Source organism: Chelon labrosus (assembly GCF_963514085.1).
Source record: "Chelon labrosus genome assembly, chromosome: 13".
Lineage (NCBI taxonomy): Eukaryota > Metazoa > Chordata > Actinopteri > Mugiliformes > Mugilidae > Chelon > Chelon labrosus.
Genome location: NC_140346.1, coordinates 22,645,029 through 22,671,520, shown reverse-complemented (window position 1 = coordinate 22,671,520; position 26,492 = coordinate 22,645,029). Strand labels below are relative to the sequence as shown.

The window sequence follows — 26,492 nt, the reverse complement described above, 5'->3', positions numbered from 1 at the left end:
CTCCAATGCACCTCAGCTTTCAATGATTATCTTGAACATTACAACTTGACAGAGATTTGGTTTCCCCTTTCCCTCAAACTCCTGCTCTCTCCCCTTCTCGCCCCTGTTTTCTCGTGTGGATCCGTGCTTTTCCTTTGCAAGTGTGTCAAGCCTCTGTGTGGTAGTGCTGCGGGCTGTGCCGGGTGCGCAGAGACCGTGCGCTCCTAGCGGCCGCGCTGTTTAAACCCAAAGGCAGAGAAGAGCAGAGAGAGGAGGATGTTGAACTGTAGTATGACTGTACATTTACAGCGATATATTCCTGGCTAAGCACATGGGTCTTTTGGGAGCCGGTCCCCGTTGTGAGAAAACAACTTTCCGGGGCTGCATGAGAGTTGAAGGCTGGTTCGCATTTAGACAGTCAGCCGAGACATTTGTTGAACTATGGAGACATCGGTGAAGATCTGAGAGGTGCCAGAGACGCGTCTCAAGGAACCGAGGACCTGCGGAGAAGTGCAGAGCAGCCTGTACGCTGTGTTTTCCAGCTGTGACTTAAATTTATTTTCTCATAGGCTCTGTGGGTTCAGCTTGTACAGTTGTTCGTGTTGAGGGGAGAAAAAAAAATCGCAGAGGTTGCGGCTGAACTCACGGAGTGGATAATACTCGAAAGACGAGAGTTTTGGATTCAAGGTTTGCTGGATATTCACACCCCGAGCAGCTCCGGGTGAACTCGTACTGTTAAATGGATCCTCTCTGTTTTTGGACATTGAAACTGGCTTTTGTCAGTGAGTAGGACCCGTCCACAACTCCCAGACGCACGGAATAGACTTGACTGTCATTTAGGACATACATTTTTTTTTCTGCAGTGAAGTCGAGGATTTGCGCGCCCGCCGTGGATGTTTAATATGCTAGAATGGGTCCACTAGCGTTCATCCTTGTTAGTGGATTATTGTTTTTTCGAGTTGATGGTAAGTTGCCAAACACGTGTTGTTTTGTAAAAGTCATTTTTTAAATGTATTGCAAATTTCCAGCTCTGATTGGCACAGACTTATCAAGACGCTGCCTTCAGCTCCCCAGTATTAATATTTATTTAGACCCAGTGTTTATTCTTAACAGATCCCCTTCATTTACATTACTGTACAGAAAAAAAATAATAATAAAGCACATCAGATTTTTGATTATTAGATGAATTTAAAGTCAACAGCTCTCCAGTTTTCACAGAAATACTGTGGATAACTCAGCAGAGCCTGTGGAGTTGTGATTTCCGTTTATTTCGCACCACCGTGTCAATGATTTCTCATTTCTTGGTATTCACTAAACTAAACTAAACAGTTGAATTCCTCTGTCTCTAGCTCCTCCGTCTTCTGCGGGTATTGACCCCCTTAGAGGAGGTTAAGAATTAGGGCAGACATGAGTTTTTCCTTGGGGTGCAACAGATGAAGAATCAGCCTTTACACCTTAAATGGCAAATATTATTGATTGATATTCACACATTAGCACAAAAAGGATCTTGTATAGGTTTTTCTCTGTGACTCTTAATAATGACTGTTAATATGAATATGAATGATTGCCTGGTTTTGTTACAGTTGCTACAGGTTATATGTTTATAGCAGAGGTGGAAAGTGTTTTGTTAAATTATTATTATTTTTTTAATATTAGTAGACGAATCTCAAACATTTTTTTTTGTATTTCCCACAAGTGGAAGTAGATCACAGTCCAGATCTGTGGGTGGGAGGTTCATTGGCTTGTTTGTTAAATGCATTGTGACAGAGCAACACTCAGCCGGTGCTCTGTAGTTCTGTGGTCATTTTGCGTCAGGATCTCAGAACTGCGGTTGTGCGTCGCAGTGTAGGCCGACTTAAACCCGAGCCGGGACGCTGCCACGGTTTATTAGTTCCATTTGTTTGATTAATCTTTAATAATGTTTTTAATTGCAAATGAGACTGGTGGAGTTCAATTCCTGCAGCCCGAAGCCTCTGCCCTCTTCATCCAGTCTGAGTGCCAAGTCAGCACCTTTATGATATTATGAGGCTTCTTGCTATTCCTGGCCTACAACAGAACCAGTTTAATGGGGGAATTAAAAGATGATGACTCACGGCAATCACCAAAATGGCACAGCTTAGGTGACGGAAATCATGTTTGGGACTGGTCCAACCTGTGATAAGCAGGATTAAGGTGTATTACTTTTAAAATGCTTAAACCGTCAGTCTGATTTTGCTTTAGTGCCTCCTTTGAAGAGGACACACCTTTTTCACAGTTGTCTCGCACACACGAGCCTGCACAGACAATGAGGGGTTCATAATCGCACAATGAGGAAAGAATATTGTGGTGCTTTATATCCTTATGCATGAATGATGATTCACACACTTGTTTGCTCTGTATTGTTTGTTCAGCTTTCCCGTACGTGAAGCAGAGTTTTTGTTGTCACCGAATGCAAGAGCCTGCAAGGTCCCGTTTTTTTTCTTTTCTTTCACCTGTCAGCCTTCGCTTTTGTTCTTCACAGCTGCAAGTTTTGAAGCTTTTAAGTTAAACGTAGTTAGTAAATCAAGTCCCCTCTCTGCTGCGATGGGATGTTTTTCTTTCTTTTAACTTTTTTTTTTTTTGGGTGTATTTCACTCTGCTCAGCCGAACCCACTGGTTGCTAAGCAGTGGCTGATGGCATTGCTAGCTGGCCAGAAGGAGAGGGTGCACATCTCCCTGGGAGCAGTGGATCTTCCCAATCATTTGCCTGTCACCCTCCTCCCCCGTTTTCCCTGCTCTCCTCCTCCTCCATCCCTGCAGAACTCACCCATCACCCAGCCTTTTAAGAGGTAATCTGAGGGTCCTTGGAGAGGGAGGAGCTTCCTCTAAGAGTCCACTTGGGCAGACAAAAAGGCCTGGAGTTGTATTCACTGGGCAGCATAGCCAACAAAGCCAAGCCTTGTGAATGGCGTCAGTCAGTGTTTAGTGTGCTGTGATTAATACCGCTAGTGTGCAGGGGAGGAGAGAAAAGGTGATATTCAGGAAGAATAGGGGGAGAAACTGGATGTGTGTTGGAGGTTGTTGCCAGGGTTGGAAGATAGAAGAGATTATTTTGGAGGCCTGAGGCAGGATTGTGCATCTGAAAACAGACACTTTTCTGTGGCTGATTGCAGCAAAATGCATTTGCACGAACGTCAGGTGTGTGGTTATCTCTTAAACTCCACCGCTTGGCCTTTGAAGCTAGACGAGAACATGTTTTGCATAGTGTACATGCACTTCTGACCCAGTGCTATTCTGAGATGTCCTGCATGCTTGTGTCTGATGTAGGAGCTGGTGACATCAGCTCCATCCTGGGTGACACTCTCAGAGGTGCTAAAATATGGCTCAGCTTAAAGCTGTCAAAGAGGCTATGGAGACGGCCGCTTGGGTTGGGGTTGATCGCTGTAGATAGTGTGCAGTTCTTGATCCACAAGCGGGATTGTGGTTTCACTAATGCTGAGTCAAGAGAAACTCAAACCCGCAGTGTGTGTGCGTGTGTGTTAAAGAGGAGGGGAGGGGAGGGGAGGGGGGGGGGAGACCAAACGAGAGTAATCAAACATAAAAATGGAGAGAAGAGTTGTTTAACAATACAATCTTTAAGGGAAATTGCGAGGACGAGGCTCTATTACCAAAGGGCGCTGGAGACTAACAGCTCTGTTGATGGCAATGATTAAATGACAGAGGTTTAAAGTACCGGCCTATAATGGAAAGTAAGCCCAGATTAAAATAGTCTAGGTGAATGATGAGGCAGGCTGAGGTCATTGTGTGAAGCCATTGCGATGCCTCGGCCCAAATGTGATTGTTCTGCTTGAGCTGGCAGCGTTTAAGCGGTGTTATTGTAATTGCGGTTCATTTGCCGGAATGGGGCTGCTGTAATGATGAACCTTCATCTGAGATCCACGGGAAGCTCCTCTCTCCGCTGTCCCCCATAGTCTCATCACTGTCAAGGAAGTCGCTTTCCTCCGCGGCGGCCAGCGCTACTGTTTATTCCCTGATTAACATCAAAATTGAGTTAAGACAATAGGACTGTACGGCCGTGATCTTAACGGGAAGTGAGTGAACAGGGAACGAGAAACAGGATGAGGTGAGAACTCAATGTAGGGCTTTTTTTGGGTGCCTAACTGGTAAGTGTTGCTTGACTGGCGACGCGGGCCTGTCATCTACGTTGGCCACTCAGTGGGTCAAGTTTCCGTAGTCCAATCCACACATTCAAGACATAACAGAGTAGACTTTGAGTTCATCTTACTTCTATTAAATCAGAAGTACTGCTCAGTGATCACCCAGAGATAAAACCACTCACAGCTGTTCTTTAAATTCCTGGATCACAATGCCTAATGCTTTTATATTTTCGTAGAGCAGATGTAGGAGAGAAAATGTCAGCATCAGGCAATGCACATGGCTGATTTTGCTTTGAGAGCAGCAGAATGCAATGAAGGTAATACCACTTCTTCCTGTTTTACCTCCGCTTTATTAAGCCCCAGTCAAGCATACCCCTGACATTTACTGAGCGGGAGAATGCATAATGTCGTAATGCTTTTGCCTAGAGTAAAAGTAACAGTTCCAAGGAGGTTTAATGCTGTTAGGCAGACGGCTACTATCTTTCCTCGGATGATTTGTATATTTTCAAGCTTTCCCAACTCGGTCTTCCTTCCTGTGTCTCACATACACACACACACACACACTTGCTATCTTTGCGAAAGCATCCCGTCGTTGGCCGCGGCAATGAGGGTGGAATTCAAACACTGAGGGGGTTGTTGTGCACCTGTGGTGCGCTGGGAGTGTACGTGGCTGCAGAGGTGGGGGAGGATTGATGGGATGAATCCAGCATTCTGAGGTAAATCAAGTGCTGAGGGCCCTCACCTGTCTCACACACCTGTACTTAGAGAATACACACCTGTGCTTACCCTTCTGGGCCCCAACGCACAGATATAATCCTTGCTCTATTCCGTCCCGGGCCTCTGTTTCCCAAACAGCAAATTAAGAGTTTGCGGCAGGCCAACTGAAAGTACAGATTTAATTACTCCGTTATATAATCCCAGATGATTGGATGATAGTGAATGAACCCTCGCTGATCAATGACAAATACCAGACCAGCAGTTACAACCCAAACTGTCTATCTGTGTTGCACAGATAACCCAGTTGCAGTGTGGATGTGATGAGCGATCTTATCTACACAAAACTTGATTATCTTGAGAGCATGTGAAATTGACAGGAAGTCGGGATTGAGCATAACGCGCAGCTGTGCTGATTTAAACTTGCCGGACGAGACGACATGTTCGCCTTATCAGTGTTTTGTGTGTTGCTGGTGTTTTGGGAAGTGTCTAATACTCTGCGCCCTGTTTCCCTCACTCCCTGCCCTCCGTTTGGCTGTCTCACTGCAACCTTCAGATAAGTGGAAGGGATGTCAAGGTTGAATGACTCACAGAAGTACATACAACTATATAATGCTCGCTTATTGGTGCAAGCACACAGACACAGTAAACAGAAGCACACAAATCCAAACTGACAGACAAAAAGGGATTGTAGTTGAAAGAAAGCACAAAAAAAAAAAACAACACATTATTTCACATCTCGTTTTTACTGCACACACCGGTCTCTGGTATATCTCTGCTCTTGTTCATATGCAACACAACATTTTTGATTATTTTTCAGTCAGTAATGTACCCTACTTGTTCCTCGTTGTCAAGAGTTTGTCTGACAGTTGCACACTTGTGCCGAGTGTCTCACCAGTGACTTATAGATGAGGTGAGGCCTGGTAATAAAAATGCATGAGCTGTCTCTCAGCGTGACATGTGTGAAGATGGACAGCCAGGGTACGACACTCGAGCACACATCCGTCACACACAGCAGCAGTCCAGCACAGCTGTAATGCTGTTCAGAGCGGTGGAGCCGATGGATAAGTGTCTTGTTCCGCCATCTTGGTCAATGGATCACCCAGCCATGACAGCTTGGTACCTTTTCTTCTCTGTAACTAACTGGGGAATCTAAGCAGGCTCCAAACTATGAAACCATCACTTACAAACCCATTTTTTTTTTAGTGTAGAGGTCTTCTGAGTGACCTGCCCTCTTGTAAACATACTAATAACCTCCTTGTCTATAAATCAGCATCCATAGCTTGTGAACATTGTGTTTTTTGCCTGGGGTGTAAGCTATTAATGGTGCTCTGTCATCCTTAATCGTGTGTCTGAAAATCTTAATTTGTAATTATAAGTGTTGCCTGCAACTAAAATCTCCGTGATTTCATTCTTAGACGTGCGGAAGGCGATCTCGTTCATGGATAAATGATAAATACGCTTGCGTCGTTACTGTAGAAACCTGCTCTTGTTGTGTCCCTGCTGCAGCAAACAGGGCACCCCACTGCTTTGTAAACTGAGCCACCATGACCAGGCGTGGGTTGATTTAGTGAATATAATGGCTCCTGGTGAGACTGGGCTTTGTGGTTGAAGTCTCAGTGTGGAACGTGGCATCAGCCAAGTGTCACAACCATAGCGGTGGAATGAGAAAAGAAAGAAAAAAAACCTTAATCACATCCTTGAACATTTGAACTCTCCGGTTTCACTTCCAGGATGGTGATGGTTTTTCTGGAGAGCTGCTCACAGGCATTTGTCTTTGAGATGCCTGGGAGCACGGAGCTAGCTGTGGAATTATGAAATGTAGTGGGCGTATGTGTGTGAATGTGTTTGTGAACGCTATTAATAACCATCAAAGTCTTTTTTTTTATTTTTTATTTCAGTGTTAGCACGGCTATATGTGCCTGGGTAAATTGAATGACTCCTCCAGTTATTGCAAGCACCCATGACCCTGTAGCCCTAAGCAAGACCAGATGAAGTGCCTCATGATATAGAAATTTAATAAATCTCATCTTGACTTGCCGTGCTGCACCGTAAAAAAAAAGAAAACAAAAACAAAAACAGTGAGCTGTAAGGGCCATTTGATTACCCTGCTCCACTCTCTGAGTCCATCGCTCCCATGGTGTGTGGTTACAGCTCTTGTACGTCATGTGTGGGGCTAAGCGTGGCTAAGGACCACTCGAGTGGCTGGAGGTGGCGGCTGCCCTCATCGACACGCGGGGGACACAGCGGTGTGCCTCACTACAGGTCAGCACCCACGGCACACCTCCAATTACCCAGTCACCTCTCAACACAGTGTATCATGGACACCTGAATGCCTCCTCCTCCGCCTGCCCCCCCCCTCGCTTCATTTCTAAAGCAATAAAGCGCTTATTTATTTCTCCCTATTCAATCTACAGTGGCAGCTCGGCACTGCAGGTAAAGAGATTACAATGCTTGAGGGAGAATCAATTGATGGCATTCATTTCATTGCACTTCCCTCAGTAGGAACAGTTTGGAGTAGCCCACACTTGAAAGTGATCTGATTTCCGAGCCAGCTGTGTTTACGTTCACACGCATGCTACACACACACACACACACGTAGATGTATCTTGAGGAGATTAGCATAAACACTGCTACTTATCTAATTTTATAGCACATTTGCTAGATTAAAACGGCCAAAGGAGATTGCGCTCTGTTGCCAAAGTTTCCTTCTGACAATCACTGCATGATTGAACCAAGTGGACATTAAACTGAAGGGATTCTCTGCAGTGGTAAACTACAAAGAACTATGTATGTTAATCATACAATTTCACAATTTTTTTTATAACTTGTCTCCAGTTTAAATAGTTTATTTCCCCTCACAAGAACGGATATCCAGTATCAAGCCTACTGTCACGATGCAAAGCCAAGGCAGAGAAGCAAAGCTTAGCACAGGCTGCTCAAAAAGGATCTGCAGGGAAAGAGAGAGGGCTGAAGAAGGTGGGGCGGCGCAGTGAGCTACACGCTTGAGTGGCCCTTGCATCGGAAATCATTTAATCTGCATCTTGCAGTTTAGTGTCCCTACCAGTACCACAGAGCTGGCGCTGTACTCTTTAATCAGCACATATATATATATATATATATATATAGAGAGAGAGAGAGAGAGAGCGAGAGAGAGCCAGCAGCACTCTTATCAACACTTTTCACTTCACTATAAGGAGGACTTAACTGTTCTTATGTCCTCCTCCTTTCCCCTCTTTAGTGTCTTGTTTCAAGCCAGCGATCTCAACTCTTTGGAGACGAGCCATCTGCTGAAAAGGAGATAACATCACCTGTTCTGTTCTTGGCCCCAGATAGCAACTGCGAATTAGAGTAGAGTTTGGGGGGAAAAACTAGGTGGAAACTGCTTGAAATGCAAGCGTTGTGAATCAGCCCTTTGCAGCAAAATCAGATATTCTGTTTCCCACAGTTATCTATTTATATATTCCATCTGCATGGGGGAGAGAGGGCAAATACACAGATGCAAAGTCAATATGACCCCACCTCTCCACTGCCCGAAATACACTCAAAGTGGAATTCTATCTGATATTTGTTGGAGGCAAGCTTGGATGCATTGAAAGGTTGAGAGCAGCTCATAGAATTACCCCTGTGTTTGCTTTCAGAGTATAGATCTTAGCGGAGAAGGGAGGGGGGGGCAGTATACAGAGCACTGAAGTGGAACTGAGCCCATCATGTGAGCTTACTAGCCAGCTCAACCGCCCTCCCTCTCCTTTCCACGAGAATATCAAGTGGAAGAAACTGGTCTGCACCTGTGCACACCCTTCATTTCAGCTCCCGTGTCTTCGCTGTGAGGATTTTCAAGTATTGAGTGGCTGGCCGGTGCACTGGACTGAGATGGAGTCCAGCGGATACAACAGTACGTCTCCAGTGGAACCTCACTGGGATGAGCTGTGGGTAGGATACTAGGCTATTCTGGAGCTCATGCGTGTGACGCCACTGACAGCCCGGCGTAAAGAAGATGAATCTCGGGTGCAGAGCGAGCTGCTTGGAAGTGTCACAGAGGGCCAGTGCTGAGGCGAGGACGGGCCAGTAACATCATTCTTTCACCACCCCCAGTACCCCCCACCCCCACCCCCTGCTGCTGTCTCACATTTCCCCTCTGATGACAAGACGGATATGACTCTCACAGCGAGGACAGGGAGAAAGTGAAATAGACAAAGAGATATCTGGTGGACGAGGCGGAGGTATACAGAGAAGGAGATGGAGTGGGAGGTTGAGGAGAAGTGGAAAGAAGTAGGAGAAGTAGGAGGCAGGGAGAGTATATTTCAGAATGGACAACATGGATCTAATGCATAATTCATTCCCTCTGAAATTTCTTTGAGGTTTTCTTTTTTTTTTTCCCTCTTTGGTCGAATTTTATATTCGCTCAGTTTGCTGGGTTTCTGCACTCTCTGCCCGAAATGTCTCTGCCATTTCACCATCCGCATTACAGTGTTACTGCATCCCAGCTAGGGCCTTGGTTTTCACGTTTGATGTCTTATAGAGCTTCAGTGACTGGAACCTTTTTTTTTTTTTTTTACCTTGGTCCGAGGTTGCCGTTGGTTACCTGTGATCAGCACGCGTCTGTTGGCAGAATAACTAATATCTCTTTGGGGAGCCCTTCCTTTTATGCTCTGCCGGAGACTGGTGTGGATATTGATTTGGCTGGTGGGCGAGAATTTCTCTTGGGAGCTAATAAAAATAATTACAAAAAGATCATCAAAGGCCTGACCTTCTGTTGCGCACATGAATAAATATGTGACTAAGATAACACAAAAGACTGCTTCCATGTGTGTGGTCAGTGGAAAATGACGGAGAATGTGCTGTTAGTGACAGTTAAAGTGGTTTATTATCTTGGGTGCAGACATCCACTTCCAACTTATTTTTGTCAAATGTGTTTGTGCTCTTGCTTTACTCTATTATCTTTATTTGAATGCTAATTATAAAGTGTGTTGTGTTGTTTGGAACGTAGAAAAAAATACTATAGAGGAGAAAAAGCTACTAACGCTGCACATTTCTTGGATAACAGCGCTGCGAAATTGCATCCATTTCAGTGAAGCTGACATAAGTAGATGGAAAGAAAAGGCAGAAGAGAATCATCTTCTGGTTCAGTAATCCCTCTCTGATTTCATTCCCTGTCTGCGCGCTTGTTTGTTTGTTCTCTGGTTCCTGCTTTTCTCCGAGAGTGGATGACTGCACAGCAGTGGTGAAAAGTAATGGTGGTGTTACTGCAGACACGGGAAAACACAGCATTTTGATTGGAGCGTGTGCCCTGAGACCCAGTGAAGTGCACTCGCCTCAGCTCAGAGAGCACTTGATTGCACAGCACCAATGATCGCATTAAAAGGGCAACAGAAAGCCCATTTACCGTAAAGAGAGTGGGAAAGGGGCCCAATAGGAAACGGAAAATTGACTTCTGTGAGGAGCTGGGTCTGTTGCTTGGTGGTGGGGATGTTCATTATTTATTTATTTATTTGATCTTCCTGGACAACGCTCACAGCGGGACAGTGCTGCTGCACAGGTGCCACATGAGGGCACAGTCAAAGACTCACGCAGACGTAAACATTTCAGTTGGTGCTTTTCAAACTGAAACAACAAGTGAGGTGTACAAGTTGAGGTTATTCGGTATTGAGATTGATGGGCCACTTTTAAACCATATTCCACGCCATATGGGTGTGCTTTTAACCTTTGCTACCTCTACACCTGACTCTCTCCACTCAGGAAGGACACTGTCCAGTCACGTCCGGCCCTTTCGTGCACCCAGCGTAGCTTTTTCTGGCAGTGAAAGGACAATTGTAGAGGCATCTGCTGTGTTCATTTCCACGGGAAAGAGGAGAGCAGATGGAGACTCGAGGTTTAAGTGATTAGAAGGCAGTAGATTGGAATACAAATGGGATTTAAAGAAATTAGACTGATATAAATCGAATGGAGTCGTCGCAGTTTAGCGCTGTGCATGCGCATTGGCCTTAGTGGAAAGCCACCGTGGGGCTCATGGATTATAGGGGAAGCAGATGCTCCAATGAGATAAGAATAAATGTGGGTTCGACACTCCATCTGAGGGAGATGGGGGTCTCCATGTCTGTCCTTTATCTCGCCCTCCATTTATCAATGTCACCGTGTTAATTACTGCTTCATTTGTTAAGTCACTTATAGCCGGAATACAAACTTGCTTCTCTGCCCCTGCTCTGAAAGGAATACTGGCCCCTGGCTATGTTACTGTTGGGCAAATAAGTGGCAGCAGCATACTGTAGGTTTTCACCACCAGTAGTAGTACATCTTCAGTTTTCCACATTATGCCAGTGAGATTAGATCATGAACCCTGGGAACAGGATATCAGCACACCCTACAACAGACCCCCATCTGTGGCCCCAGTTAGCGCAAGACACTAGGCCTGATCACTAATCAATGACAGGGAAATGGAGGGAATTAGCCCAAATTAGGAAGAAGAGAGAACAGACTGCCTCCTGTTCAGGGGTCAATATGCCAATGTCTGATGCTTAATTCCTGACAATTGGCGGACTAGTGCACATGTACACAGAGTGCATGTGTTGGTGTGTGGGTATGTGTGCGCACACATTCACTGCACTCAGAGTCTTTGAAGTGTATTTTCTGCTGATCGGCAGGTTTTCTACCTGCTCCTGTCCTTTTGCCCGTAGACTCACGAGCACAAAAGGCTGGGGTACAGCTTGTGCCTGTTTCCTCTGGGAGATTCAAGTATGAGAGTTAGTGGAACATGTGCAAACCCAGCCAAACAAAGAGCTGGAACCGCCACTGTTTTGCCTCAATACCATGTTGAAATTAGCCCTTACATAAGCACAAAGGCCCGTGTGGTACATTGCCCTTCTGTACAGCAGGCATCGTCCTATAACCCCCCCCCCCCCCCCGCACTGCCCCGGGGAAGGGCACAGTCATCAACTCAGCTCAATCACACGCACACCTGCAACAACTCATTTTAAGACAAAGAGCTCAGCTCTCAACTTAATTCAACATGAACTGTTTAACAGTTTGGTTGCCAACTGAACCAGAGTTATTGATGGGGTATTGAATGTGGTTCAAAAGAAAGGATAAAGACGGTTTGTTGAAAACGTCCATTATTGTTCATTCCCTTTACGGTGCCTTTGAGTGTTTGATGCTTGATCCAACTATTTGACTGTTGCGTGGTTCCCATGGCCTCTGTGATGTAAATGTGTGTGTGTGTGGCCTACAGCATCTTATCTCCATGGGTAAGACCTGGTCGCAGACACACAGAGCCCTCTGACTCAGGGAGCATTATCTTGGCTGCCAGACTCCCCGAGTCAAGCCCTAATGAAAAGGAGTGGGCCAAGGTTTCCAGCCACAGGGGATTAGTGTTTGACATTAGTCTGCACCCCAACATTCATATTCACATCACACATGCGCCTTGCACAGCAACCTCAACAGTTTTGCTTGACTTTTACTGAAAGCCAAATATACTAGGCAAATTAATTAGTTTGTGTCTGTGTAGTTCACATGTAAGCTGAATGTGCGGCTCCATTCACTGTTCACCTATGGGTCCAATTACCCACAAGCCCTTGCATGTAGGGCTGAGAAGAGCAGATGGCTGCTTTTGAAGTGGCCTGATTGAAAGGTTCAGTATGAGTTTGTACATGCTCATAAACCAAGGTAAATTAAAGTAAACGAACAGAGTTATATATTAATGTCCCACCCTAACCCACCACAAAAATAGCCCACCTGTCAGCTACACCAGTCTCCTAATCTTCTAATGAACCTATGAATACTGAATCTGAGCCGCATCCAATAGCTCCTCCTGTGGAAAGAGATTTCCCAACTACATGGTTTGACGGTTGCTCTCTTGGCAGCTATGAAAGACGTGGCTGAATTAAGAACGCATATTTAATAAAATAATTGAATATATACTTTATGCTGTCACTGCATGATTAATAGCATCTTTCCTCTGTTTTTTTTTTTTTTCCTCCAGGATCCCGTCTGCGCCAGGAGGACTCCCCACCCCGGATTGTGGAGCACCCCTCTGACCTGATTGTATCCAAAGGGGAGCCTGCCACTCTCAACTGTAAAGCAGAGGGCCGGCCTACCCCGACAGTGGAGTGGTACAAGGACGGAGAGCGGGTGGAAACAGACAAAGATGACCCGCGTTCCCACCGCATGCTGCTGCCCAGCGGCTCGCTTTTCTTCCTTCGCATCGTTCACGGGCGGCGGAGCAAGCCGGACGAGGGCGCCTACGTCTGCGTGGCCCGGAATTACCTGGGAGAGGCTGTCAGCCGCAATGCATCTTTGGAAGTAGCATGTGAGTCAAGACTTATTTTATTTCTCCCTGCTGTCCTTCTGGAATTATTTTGCTGATATAATGTTTGAGTCATTTGGCCAGACAAAGATCTTGCTGCTTCCAGATGATGGAAAGACTGGATTTGCATTCAGCACAAGTAATAAAACTGAGCGATTAGTATTTTTTTCCCCAGCTATGCATTAAATTGCGTTGTCTTTACTGTAGGAATAACAATAAACAAATCAACATTTAATTTGAGGGCGCTTTAATTGCACTATTTTTAAATTTCAATTTGCTTTCAGTGTTTTCTATTTGCTCTAATAGTTCCCAATATTAGAAAGGACAGTTAAGATCTATTGCAAGCCCACAACGTGGAACCTTGTTTTGTGGAATAATGAGTTGTAGAGAATTACTTTTTCAGCCATGCGCTTCATAAATCTGATACATTCTTAGCTCAGGGGCGTAGTTTTGAAGTCATCTGCAGAGCTTTGATATGGAGATAAAGCTACTGGCAGACTATATGAGAGAGGACATGATGGCTTGGCAGACATGGCTCTCTCACAGGTGAGTGGGGATAGAATGACAGGCAGGACTCCTGATGGACATTTAACACAGGCCGTCTGGACTGTGTTGGTGAATGCTGACAGGAAGAACCTGAGCTGTGGATCAAATTACCTTTGAAGATGAGCCTACCCCCCAGCGGGCTCAAGCTGGGCTTCCTAAAGAGCGGCTCCCAGGCCCCTCAAACTGCCCATAAGGTGATGAAAAGTCTCCCTGACCTTATGTTGTTCCAACTGGTGTTACTTTTAGTAAAAAAGCCCTGTGTTTCAAACAAGGAAGGCCTAATCCAACTATAATATGTGCTATTCACGGCTTATTTTGAACGCTTGACTTGTTTTGCATGATTTGAGACGCAAAGATCTTTTTTTCAAGGAAGTTGCATGAACTTTGGGCATTGTAGAGTTAGCCCCTTAATCTCTATCAGCAATTTAGCAAAATTGCTGAGCCTGGCTCCTTATTTATTCCAAAACAAACAAGCAGTTTGCTAATTAAATGCTTTTTTGGACAAAAGTGAGCAAAACCAACATCCTCCACATAATAAAATGCCCCGTAACGATATTTTCAAGGCGATTACAGTAGCAGTAGGATTTGTAGTTACGTTTGTGATCCCTGGGAAATGGAGATGGAGGGGGTTGGTCTCTGCCTCTGATCCAGTGCCCTGCCTTCCCGAGGGCCTTCCAGCCGCCCCCAGGTGCTAACTGTGTGACAGCAGCTTGATCTATCGATTGCTGTAAGAGGGCTCTCCCAGTCTAAATGAAAATTCATGAAAAATTGATGAACTCTCTAGATAATTTTATTTTTCCCCTCCTCACAGAGTTCCTTAGCCTTTCTTTTCAGTATTTTTCGCTCTCCTTTTCCAATGTAATATAGTTTTGGCAGCAGAATAGAGGCACTGACTACATGAAGGTGAGCGGTGAGTGGCCAGGAGAGAAGAGAGCAAGGTGAAGAAACATAAATCTGATGGGCATTACTAGTGAAGAGAGAGCGAGGTTAATGGTAAAGGCAGGAATATTTGTCAAAAGGTTTAATTCTGATATTATTCATGCCGGGAGTGCTCCTGCTACCACAGGGGCACCAAGCTAACTCTAAACCAACTCCCCGTAATCATTCATTAAAATGATGTTGTATCTTCCAATCTATAGGTGCTACCACGCTCACACAGTTTTGCTAATACTGACTTGACCTGAGACATGCAATGAAGTAGAATAATGTTAATTTAAACAATTTGATCAGGGGCACAGTGAAGCCCTTGAATGGAAAAGAAAGAACGGAGGTAGAAATATGCAGGTACTGTGTTTTATTAAGTCATAAATGATTTCTTGGCATTTCATGATGGTTATCCCGGGAATATTGAGTTGTTATGTTCTGAAGAGCAGGAGCAGGAGGTGCTAGAACCAATCAAGTGTCAAAATGGTTAGAATCAGAATATGAGTGCACCTTTTCTCTCCCTTACATATATGCGAGTTAGCAGTAAACATTAACATGCCCCACTTCTTCGTAAAATAAATAAAAAGATGACACCAACAAAAGATGATCAGTTATTTACAAGGTTTGCGTCAGTGACATAAAAATCTCCTTTGTCTGTTTTGATTTTGAAACAAATAATGCTCCCAAAGAGATTCAAGGGGCATTTCGTGGATTGTTTTGGGCCCTAGGCTTTCTCAGCTTTCTCTTACAGCCAGGTCTTCAGGGGGCTGGGGGAGCAGAAGGGGGTGGGGTGCTTAATCCCACCGCATTGGCTTTACTGCAGTGATTAGCTTTATCAGGTCCTGACATCCGTCTAGTGATTGTAAAGCCAGAGCTAATCGCACAAGAAAAAGCAGCATTTAAATCTATACCCATGTCGAACTGGGTTTCTGTTTATGATACATCTTGTCAGCCCAACACCCCCCTCCCTCCCCCCCGTCTTCATCCTCCCTCTCTCCCCTGCCTTCTATTGAACACACCTTTGCCCCCCTTCCGTTCACGAGTGGTTGAACAGGACCCTGGTGAGATAATTGAATTGCAGTTCTGAAACAGATTGAACTCAGTGTCCACTGAGCTGAGCGCCACTGCTGCATGCTGGACATCAAGCTGGGCAGCACTCACCACTCTCTCTGTTGGAGGAGGAAAGGTGGAGCAGAGAGGAAGAGAGGGGAGAGGCCTCCGAGAGGTGCCTCTGCATTATTAATGTGGGCCAGATTGAGGGGAACTTGTGTCTCCTCTGGATTTAGTCCTCTAACCATGTCTCATTGTTCAGAAATGGATGGACAAAACCATGAACTGCATGGACTTGCTTGTGTTATCTAGGTCCATTCTGCATGTGCAGAGTGTGAGAATAATGCTTAAACATCACTTTGCTGCATTCGGGATGAGAGTTCATTGTAGCTGTTGTTCAGTGTCTTGTACTTCAGAAGATAACAGAACTTGTAAATGCGTCGCCTGCAGGGTATCAAAGCAGTCTACTTTGTAATCTCATTCCTCTTCAAAACTGACTGCAGACCAGCTCTGCTGGGCAGATATGCCGCATGTAAGAGGGAATGTGCCCCCTTTTCTCTTTTCAGAATAAACTAGGTCAATGAGCAGGTTCATAAATCATTGTGAAGCCTGTGTCAGAAATGCTAACAGTAGCCACCGCTGCTGAATAAATTGCTAGCACTGTGAGTATCTGTGTATATGTAAGTGTGACACGGCACACCTGGGGCGATAGGATCCCAAGGAAAATGTTAATTAGCCCCATCCTTTCTGGTGGACGAGTAGCGTGCATACACAGTGCTCCAGATACAGGCATGAAGGGTGAACAGTTTCACTTTTAATTGAGTGTCAAGTGTGACTCAGGCCCTCTTGCGTGTGCGTGGTTGCATGTATATTAAATGTATATAATCATCGTGGGTAGGGGCGTCACAAAGGAGTGAAGAATCTCGAGGTGTAAATCTGTACGCTGGCAGCTTTGTTCAGTTTGTAACCTTTAAAAATGCAAATGACACCGAAATGAAACAGATGTCTTGGGTTGGTTCTAAATGCCGCTTGGAATGGGATTGGATGACTTTTAAAAAGGTCCTTTGATATCATCTAATGTACCACTTCTGCAATTAAGTGAATCGTTAGGTAGCATTTGGTTCTCGTACAACAAGGTAATTAGCAGGAAAATAGAGTTGGGAGAGGTGTGAGTGGTGAAGAGAGGAGGAGGGCACCAAGCTGTTCCTGTTGTGTCCAGCATGAGGGGAAGCTAATAAAGGGACAGGCCAAGAGGAGCAGGCCAGGTGGGGAGTCAGGCTGAGCTGCGCTGCCGAACCTTTCCCAAGCTCATCTGGACTCATTATTCCAGTTCAGAAATGAGAAAAAACCGAGTGACAAGTGCAAGACGACAGACACGCACACACTCTGACACACATGTACGTGAACACCTGCCCTCGCGCTCATATAAACCCCGGTAGGCTGAGGTGTAATCTGTGCTCAAGTCCTTGAGAAATAATGAAGGGTAATGAAGGAAACAGCAACAATGTAACCATTACGGCGCATTAATAATTCATGCTGCAGTTATGGAATAACACAATCTAATTTCTGTGTGTTTTGGTACATTTAGGAGCACATGAAAATAATCAAAGGGTCCTCCGACATATTTTTTTTTTAATAGATCGCCTTATCGATTGGCTTTTGCCCCACATTGTTAAAAATAAACTGAATCCCGCTACAGTATATTATTATTCAGGTCATTGCATTTTTATATGAAGAAAAATATAATTGAAATGGTTATTATTTTTCCTCTAGCACTCTTGATATGTCCTGCTGTAGGTGACAAACCTGCCCTGCGATAACAAAGAGCAGGCAAAGGTGAGAAAAATATCCTTTCCTTCTAAACTGCTGTGTCAGCTCAGTGTCTGTGCAGCTGGAATTTGTTGACCTCGGTAAAGAGATGTCAACACACACACACCCACACAAATGCACGTAGTTAGTTCTCTCCACTTATTAACAGCAGCGTGCAGATTGCTCTTATCTCGTTTGTCTCCATAAATGAGGAGTTCCCCTCACTGCCCAGTTCCTGCGCGGTGCGTGGAAAGAGACCGGCCCGCAGAAACGGAAAAGAAATTTGCAAACTTAAGTCCCGCTGGGAGATAAATCATAGGAATTTACTGCGGTCACCACCAGCACTCTGACCTTTCACTATCACACAGAGTCGCACATTCGCATGCACATTGTATGTCCTGAGACTGCACTTTCGCTTTCCTCAGTGGGCCTCGTGTCCCAGCTCTGACCTCTCCGACTCCACCTTGGGAAATAGGTTATCTGTGTTTCTTTTCTTACCTTCAGAGGAAGGTAAGGAAAGAGGGAGGGCTGGGAAATACTGCACACCTATGACAGCAGTAACAGAGTGGTGTAGCAGGAGCTGAGGACAAAGATGGAGAATGTGTGAGAAGTGTGGGGACGAGATGGAGTGCTTAGCAGAATCCAAGTTTGGGGTGACCTTTGACCATTTCTCAGCCGCTTATCAGTCTTTCCGTCTCCTTTTCTCTCAATCTTGACCTCTATACTGTCGCCTCTGAGCGTGCTAACTGGATTAAACAAGTGTGTGGCGTTTCGTCATGGATGCCATGGCCCGTCAGCGGAGGAGTGAGCCATCAAGCAAAGAATGCTGAACCAGCCGCTTCTCACGCCCATTAGTGCCCGGCAAGATGAAGTACCCATCGCACCGGGTTTTGTTGTGTTTCTTTTATACACCCTACTCTCGCTCCTTCATACTCTCCCTCTTCCTCTCTTTATAGTGACACTTTTATTGATGGCCTCTTCACTCTGACAATGCAGGTCTATTGCTTTGTCTCTCCTGCTCGCCCGTACTTTGCCTCTTTCTCCTTACCCCGTGTGTCTCATCATGCTCGTCGATGCTCGCTCTGCGGTGACTGAGTGAATAAATCTTTGCACTGATATTTGGTCTATAAATTGTACAAGTAAAAACTGAGCACCTTCAGGCTGTCTTGCTGCTCCTTTTGCTCTCATCAGACAGTTGAAAATGTAGCGTGAGCTGTAAATTATTGAAATGTGTCTGCAGGCTGATTATTGATTGACTTTAAAACACACGGGTTGGGAGGCTCTTGCTTTTATGGATTGACTGCACTTTGATTTCTGTTTTAATATTGACTTATGGCTCAAGACTTGCAGGTTTTCCGTACTCGGATTTGTTTTGATGATTATCAGAACTTCCCAAATATACCCATTATCAGTCTATTAATCTGTCCTTCAGCCTGTGTGTGTGTTGATAACCTAATAACACACGAGGTTTACAACTCTATTTTAAATTGTTGCGCAGACGTGCTATTCGCCAGGATTTAGATTAATATGTGTGATACCACTCTATTTGTTGACAAGTGGGCGAAGAGACAAGTGAGTGATTATAATATTAATCAAAATTGTGACCCTGAGTTAAATCCCTATAGACCGCTGCATTCTGAGGGTGGCTTGCCATTGAATCCAGGCGGGATTGGATCCTCTGACCCCTGAAGAACCCTTTGCCCTCTCCTATCCACCCCAGTTCTCTGTCATGCCATAATTCCTTAACCTAGCCCCCCCCCCCCTCAATGAATGTGTCCCTGTAGTGACTGACCTCCCCGACCCACCCACCTTCCCCTCTCTCTCAGACACTCTGAGACTGCCTGAGATGGTAATCCATCATATGGAGTTAGGGAGGAGGTGACAGGGTGGAGGGCTGAAGTTCAGGCACTAGCTGATATGAGTTTGAATCAAATGTCGCTGAAATAGATTCAGCCTCTGGATGTTTTTTTTTTTTTCTGTGCTGATGTTCCCGGTTCAAATGCCCATTATTTCCTTGGTTACTTTCACACACACGCCCTTAAACACACATTCATTCACACGCTTAAATGACTTTGCGCAACACTGTAGGGTGCACAATACAGCTGGAGATTGATCTTGTGAAAGGGTCAGGACTCGGCCCACGATTCAGCCTGTTTATTTTGGGTTACGACTGTCACACTGCACACTGGCGCTCTGATGGATTTGTCCAGTTGAATGCTGTTGGGCACACACAAGAACACTCAAAAATGCTTAAGGTGAATGGCTATTGTGCTTTTTTTTCTACTTGTTCAAATATTAAAGTAGCCCTTGGGGAACATAGGAGAACATTTCAGCTTCATTAGACTCTGAATTGAACTATGAGAGGTAGTGGGGAACTGGAGGGAAGAAGAAGAAGCTGAGTTTATAATAAATACCTTTGGTAGCCTTTTGTTGGGACATCACAGTCACACAATAATTTAACTGGTGTTTTATTGTTCACATTGTTCTTACATTTTGTCATTGTTTGTTCTTTCTTCATCTTCTTGCCAGACTTGATATCTAGGCTTTGCTTTCCTCCAGAACCACATTAGAGTTATTGAGGCTCCGGATGTGTTATGACTTGGTGATCTTTCCATGGCGTAGACAGATATTGTGTTTGGCTAGGATTACATTTGGTGTAAGGGACACCTATCAGCACCAGAGCCCTCAACAGCTGCAGACCAGAGTTGAAACCTAATCATCCAGTCTCTGCTGTCTCCCTCTCTTCCCTTCCACTTCCCTCATCTGTGGCTCTCCTTTCTCTTTTCCATTCCCTCTCTCGTTTCCTTTCCTGCTGTTTGAAAGTGATACACAAAGTATTTTTGGTCACTTTCAAAAGTAAGGTGGAGACAAGATCAAATGTTTAAGGGAGTAGTTTCTAAGACAGCTGTGGTCCCATTCCACTGTTTCAGCTTGACCTTTACATGACTGTGTGGCTGCATCCATTGGGCATGTCAGCAGAGGAAGTTCCATGGCTGCTGTGTCTAGTTGAAGGTGACCTTGTATGTTGCAGAGCTAATGGCTTCCCATTTCGATGTGGAGTGTGTCCTAACTGCTGCCTCTGTCTGTTAGGTTGCACTGGATCAGTCCCAGTCTTTGCCAAGGTGAGGGAGGGGGGGGGCACAGGGGCTTTAACACTGTTCACTCACTCACCGCCCATGCGTAGCAGGAGCTGCCGCATCCACTCCATTGAGAAATAAACCTCAAAAGTCCTCAGCCTTGCAAAGACACGCAATTTCATAGAAAGAAACTAGCTACCTCATTTGTGTGTAATGCAGTGTGACCAGGTGCAGTGAGATGACATCACATAGTGAATGAGACTGGGAGCTGTGGCATGTGTGACCACCTGCTTCTGCAGCTGGGAGGATGATTAGCGGCTAGCCAGGCTGATTATTAACCAGTCAGACACTCATCCAGCCAAAAGGATAGACAGACAGACAGACAGACCAGGACACTGACAGAAACTGCACATTGCCAAGCGTGCATATTGGTTGGCACTGTGGAGGCTAGACAGACTCGCCCAGACCACTTCAGCAGTGGCATGGCCAAAGGCCAGATGAATAGAAATCAGAACTCCCTATTCAAATGCTAAGCAGAACCTTATCTCAGTGCCTCTTGCTGCTGGCCTTCATGCTCTACACTGTCCAGGGCAAAGCTATTAACAAACATGCAGGTGTTGTCTGTGTTTCACTGCATGTGGGTGTGTGTTTAGATGTGTGTTTGACGCGTTGTCTCTATGTCTCTCTTAGCTTGCTGTGTTGCCTAAATATGTGTGAGGAATAGTATTTAGAAAGATACCACTTGAATAAAATTCAGAGAAACGAGGCATATTGTTAGTCTGTTTTCAATAAATCCTCTTGATGTATTTGTCTAAATTCAATAATGCCTTGCACAGCAGTACCCACCACCCAGTGAGACAGAAATGAAGGCACTGAATCATCTTAAGCATGGCTATAATTGCAGGGATTTGTCTTGGATCCACCAAGATCTTCTTATTCCACAGGAAATGAAATCTAACGACACTAAGTGATCACCAAGGGGTGTGTGTCTAACTGATGAGCATGCTCATTTGACTCCACCGATCTTTAAAAGCCATTAACGCTCTCCTGTTTCATGCGCAAATTAGGCCTCCGCACACAAAGGCACACAGGCACATCGGCACATAGACGTTTGGGTCTCGCACACAAGACAGGCTTTGTAAAGGCTCACATACGCCTGCACACACACACACACACACACATGCCTGCCTTCACACACCGCACTAGACTCCAAACTCCCTCTTTATCATCCAACTGGCACGGTGAACGTTTGCCCATTCGAGGCCTAAATGGCACAGTAAGGGAAAAATGAACCCCAAGACAGCGTGTTGTAATGGAGCTGAAAAGAACAGCTTAATTGGCCAACATAAGCCATGCCCAGGCATTAACTGTGAAATTTACATGCGAGCTTTGCGGCCATTTTTCTTTTAAATGTCCCCGCAGTGCTCGTGTGGAACAGACACGTGAATTGCAACTCTTGACACTTCATGAATATCGATTTGGCTGCCGTGCACGGTGCTATGGCAAAACAGTATTATCCAAAACATGTTGAGTGGGATACATCTGCAATTAGTCTGTTGATAATCTATGCAGCTAATGTGTTATTAGTTTAATTGCCTGTTTTTGGTAATTCACTTATCCTGTCTCACATGCAACCTTGTTCTGAGAAAACCAGAAAAGCTTAATATTAAACATTAGCTGTTACTTAGAAATGTTTTCATGATCCGTGGACGTATCAACGTAAATTTGAAGATATCGTAAATTGCTCTTCTTATCAGATTCTGTGACTCCGAGCAGAAGGGAGTTGTCCACATGATTTAGCTCCATTCACAGCAGTTCAGGGGTTGATCGGCCGGTTGTACCTTTGGGTCCAGATAGGCTGACCTTTGGCCAGCTCTGGATGTGACCTCCCATTGATTGACCATCATCTGACCCCGTGGCTTGAAAACAGAGCCGCATGCAGGTCCATTTGGCAGTCTGCAGAGAATCTCTAGCATACGCTGCTAATACAGTTATGCTAGTTTTATTGGGAGATGTATGAAAGGAGAAGTAGCCAGGGAAGGCAGGGTTATTCCTGTGTCAGGGGAAGAGGAGCGCAGATAATTCGGTTACAGACAGGGATATGAACATCTCATTCATTCTTATAGTCCTCAAGTTCTGCTGTTACAGTAGTTACGTCAAAACTAGATGCAACTCATTGCCTGCTTTATGACCGCCTGAACTCAGACTGATATTCTGACATGCACCAATCTTTGACATCCTTCATTTATCTTTAGCATTTTAGTACAAAGACATTCTGACAGACATTTAATGAAACACAGCCTGATCAGTGCCTCTATATTCTGTTATCTTTCCTCATTGTCTTGCCTAAATTCAACCCCCATCCCTCCTTCCTCCAAATTACTCTCTCCTAACTGGTTGTAGATGTTAACAGTTTTAGCCCTGCAGCCAGAACGCCCACCGCCATCCCTTTTCTTGCTCTGAAAAATTCAATATCAACCTGGTGATTGACTGTTAATAAAATTAGCAGATCTTCTCATAAACCGTAATAAGTAACCTGACTCGATAAAGGATGCTGATGAAGGCAGGAGACGGCAGTGTAATTGTGGGGGGAAAAAAAAAAAGAGGTGGGTGTATCATTCATCACAAAATCACTCAGCGGTGCCAAGTGGGGTGTTGATTGTCATAAGTGTTCTTGGACCCTAAATCTTCACCCACATGCCACACCCCCACCTCACCTCACAAGAGCGTCTCACCTCTCCTCAGTGCATCCATGTGCCAGCAACACCACCCTCATCCTCCTCTCTCTCCCTGCCTGTCTCTTTTCTCACACACAGCAGGGGGATGGTTGGCCCAAGAACGTGGCATCATTAACTTTCTTGAGTGACAGACGTTAGACGTGCAGAGGGCTGTCCTGTCCCACCCCCCTGCTGGGTGTCCCTCAACCCCCATCACTCCTCCCTGTCATCTTCCATCTCTGCATGTCTTGCTCCTCCTCCCTCCACCCAAAAAAAAAAGCCGTCCATAGATTTCATACGCTTGCTGCTCAGTCAAGCGTGAGCAAGAAGACGATGTAAAGGTTGCATGACTGTGCCGCATGATTATTTATGTTTGTGTACACAATTTGAATTATACGTGTGGTTATGACATGCGACATTTGAACTATTGTGATTGGCTTGCTGAGAGCGTGGCAAGTCCACCACCACGCAGTGTCAGGAGTTTTTGTTGTTACCACCAGTGAGGCACGTGCTGCCGAGCTCCTTGTGGCGCGACGCCCTGTCTCATTAATCACAAGCCCCGTGCAGCCTGGAGCCCTGACAACCCACAACCTGGTGGCCTACCACCTCCCATGTATACTGGGAAGTCTGCACCATTATCAGCTCACAGGAAGAAGGCAATACAGCAGTGACAGCTGCTGGTGGTCATTTAAACTCACCCCCCCCTTTTCAATTGAAACTCCTCAAGTCGCATATCCCCCACCAAGCTTTTTGGCTTTCACTTGTCTCGGGTTCACAAGTTTTGAAGCGCAGGGGCAAGGGTCAGTGGATTTGCCAGGTCGTCACAGCAACTCTCAACAACATCAGATGTCAAGGGATTTGGCCGACCATGACAGAAGCGAGCAGACACCTCTGGTTAGCCTGCCACTTCCTTTCTGGAGAGCAGAGGAAGCAGGACAGGGGGAGAGAGCCGTCTTTTGGTGAGCGTACTCTCTCCCTCTTCCTTGCCTTCGGTCTGTGACTGGAGTGATGGGGGAGTTGTTGAACAGTGGGTGTTTACACTTTTAAGGGTGGAGTGGTGAGCGATTGCTGGGGTCCAAGTCGAGCTTGTACTGTGGGGTGCTGGGGCTCAGAGCGTTGCTGTGGACTAGTTGTGTCATGACCATGTAGCTGAACTGTCACTTGCCTCTAATTGGCTTAGATCAGCTCACGGGAGCTCAAAGCTCACTGACCCACCCTCTCTCTTTCTCTGGCCCTCTCTCATTAGCTTTCTTGCTCCTGCCAAGCTAAAACAATGGTCTCCACATGGTCCTGTCCAGTGGACCGTTTGATCCAAAACCTCTCTCTTGTTCCGAGAAGCCTGTTATTTTCTGTGCCTGCGTGTACTGTATGTCCTGCTATGAGGCAGGGCCCTGGTGAGGAGCAGGCTGCAGGAATGATGAGGGAGGATGCAGAGGGCAGCTTGATCTAATCCCGATTGGAGACCTGATTGATCTGGGCCCTGGGGTCAGCACTGGGTCAATACATGGACTGATGATAACATGGTTCATCTTTAGGGAATAAAGCTATCTGTGCTTTCACATGCCATTACACCTCATATCTGCTCATATAACAGTTCATTTCAGTCCTCTCCACCACTACAGTTAAAGATGCATCCTAGCACCTCATTTACCAGAGCTGCAATCAGTCAGCCATTCTGAATCATGCCAGAGAGTGGTGTCCTTTCCTGGGCTGTGTAGGATTTACGATGTGCTACACGGGTTCAGGGGATGACCCTCCAGTGTGCATCCCTGATGATGTTCTAATTGGATGGGGTGACCTTTCTTCACTGTAATTTTGATGCGTCCTTGGTCCTTGGGGGTGGAAACAGATTAAAAAGCAGCAGGGGTGGGCTGATTGATGTGTGCTGTGGTTGTGGATAGACAGTGGCAGGTAGACGGACAGTAACATATGAGTCCACAGCTGCTGAAGGAGGACGTCCAGACTGATGCATGGGAGGAGGCTACACTTGCCTTGACTGATTGCTACCTTCTGGTACATCAACCCTTGTAATGGCTGCAAAATAAATGACGGCTAGTAGCTGTGATGGAGGTTGACTGTTTGGTATTTGTGTCAATAATGTGCCATTTTGATAATTTATGTTGATATCATGGAGAGAAATGTTCGCATTATGATATTAAAACAATTGCAACACGTTAAAGGGTAATATCAAAATAATGAAGAATCAGTTCCAACAAAGGGTATGACTAAAATCTTAAACATTAGAAGGAAAATTGCAGAAGAAACAAACCACTTTGATCGATTAGCTGATTGATTGATTAATTGAGTGAATTGCATGTGTCGATCTTTATAATTAATCAGAGGAGCATGTCACAGTGTTGAGAAAAACTAAAACCTCAATTGGTGTAGGTGAATGTGACAATGAGCCACAATCAGGTGGTGACAAAATGTATCACAACACACGCATATTTATTATCCAGAATTTATTTATATATATATTATTGTGTCATGATGCTATCACAGTAGTACAATGACATATTTGTAAGGGAGATTAACTCTAGAAATACATATTTGCGGTATAAATACAGCGTGTTTATCTCGGATTTTGGCTGTTATTTTGCTTTGCATTCATCTAAGTCTCTGCATGTGTGTGTGTGTGTGTGTGTGTGTGTGTCAGTTTGTTTGTTTGTGTGTGTCAATATGACATTTACTTTGCCTTCCTGTGTAGCCTGAATGAATTGAAGTGTGGTGAATGGGGTTGTTTTGGTGCATTGACGGGTGGATCCTATTTTAACAGCATATGAAGCTGGAACTAATTCCTGCATATTTATTTGGTTTGGTCGAGGCAAGCTAAGCACTAACCCTACTTAAAATTCCAGAGGGTAGTAACGGGGGCAGGCTACAGCTCCATACTGCCTTTGGAAGACTCAGAACCCGGAGAATGTCAAAATAATTTCTTTGCAAATGAGCCCAGAAGCATGCGTCTTTTAAGTGAGTTCAAATTTGCTTTTCCAGCGTTCTTTAGCTATTTTATGTTGTTTATTCCCAAGCTTATCTGAAAGGCGTGCTAGGACACTGAGAGGAACTAATCCACTCTATAAGGGATACGACACAATGTACAAAAGGCGTTCAAACGGATTCATCAACCTGGCTTTATTATTTTCAACACTTTTCATGCTGAGCTGCTGTTTGCATCTCATTATAATTGAGTGAGCTTAATGTAAATGTTCTGCTTGATCTCAGTGCGTCGGTGTATTTAAAATGTACAGCTGCAGTATGTGTA

General features: G+C 45.1%; 1 protein-coding gene across 1 annotated transcript in view; it reads left to right on the top strand.

The window, feature by feature from the left end:
- Positions 1 to 889: 889 nt before the first annotated feature.
- The window catches only part of robo2 (roundabout, axon guidance receptor, homolog 2), a gene marked incomplete at its 5' end in the record, with an annotated part of 148,984 nt that continues 123,381 nt past the window's right edge, over positions 890 to 26,492 (top strand). Inside the window, 2 exons of the mRNA XM_084558305.1 lie at positions 890 to 944; positions 12,784 to 13,110. Of these exons, the coding sequence (XP_084414431.1) occupies positions 890 to 944; positions 12,784 to 13,110 (382 nt within the window). The remainder of the gene's footprint in view (positions 945 to 12,783; positions 13,111 to 26,492) is intronic.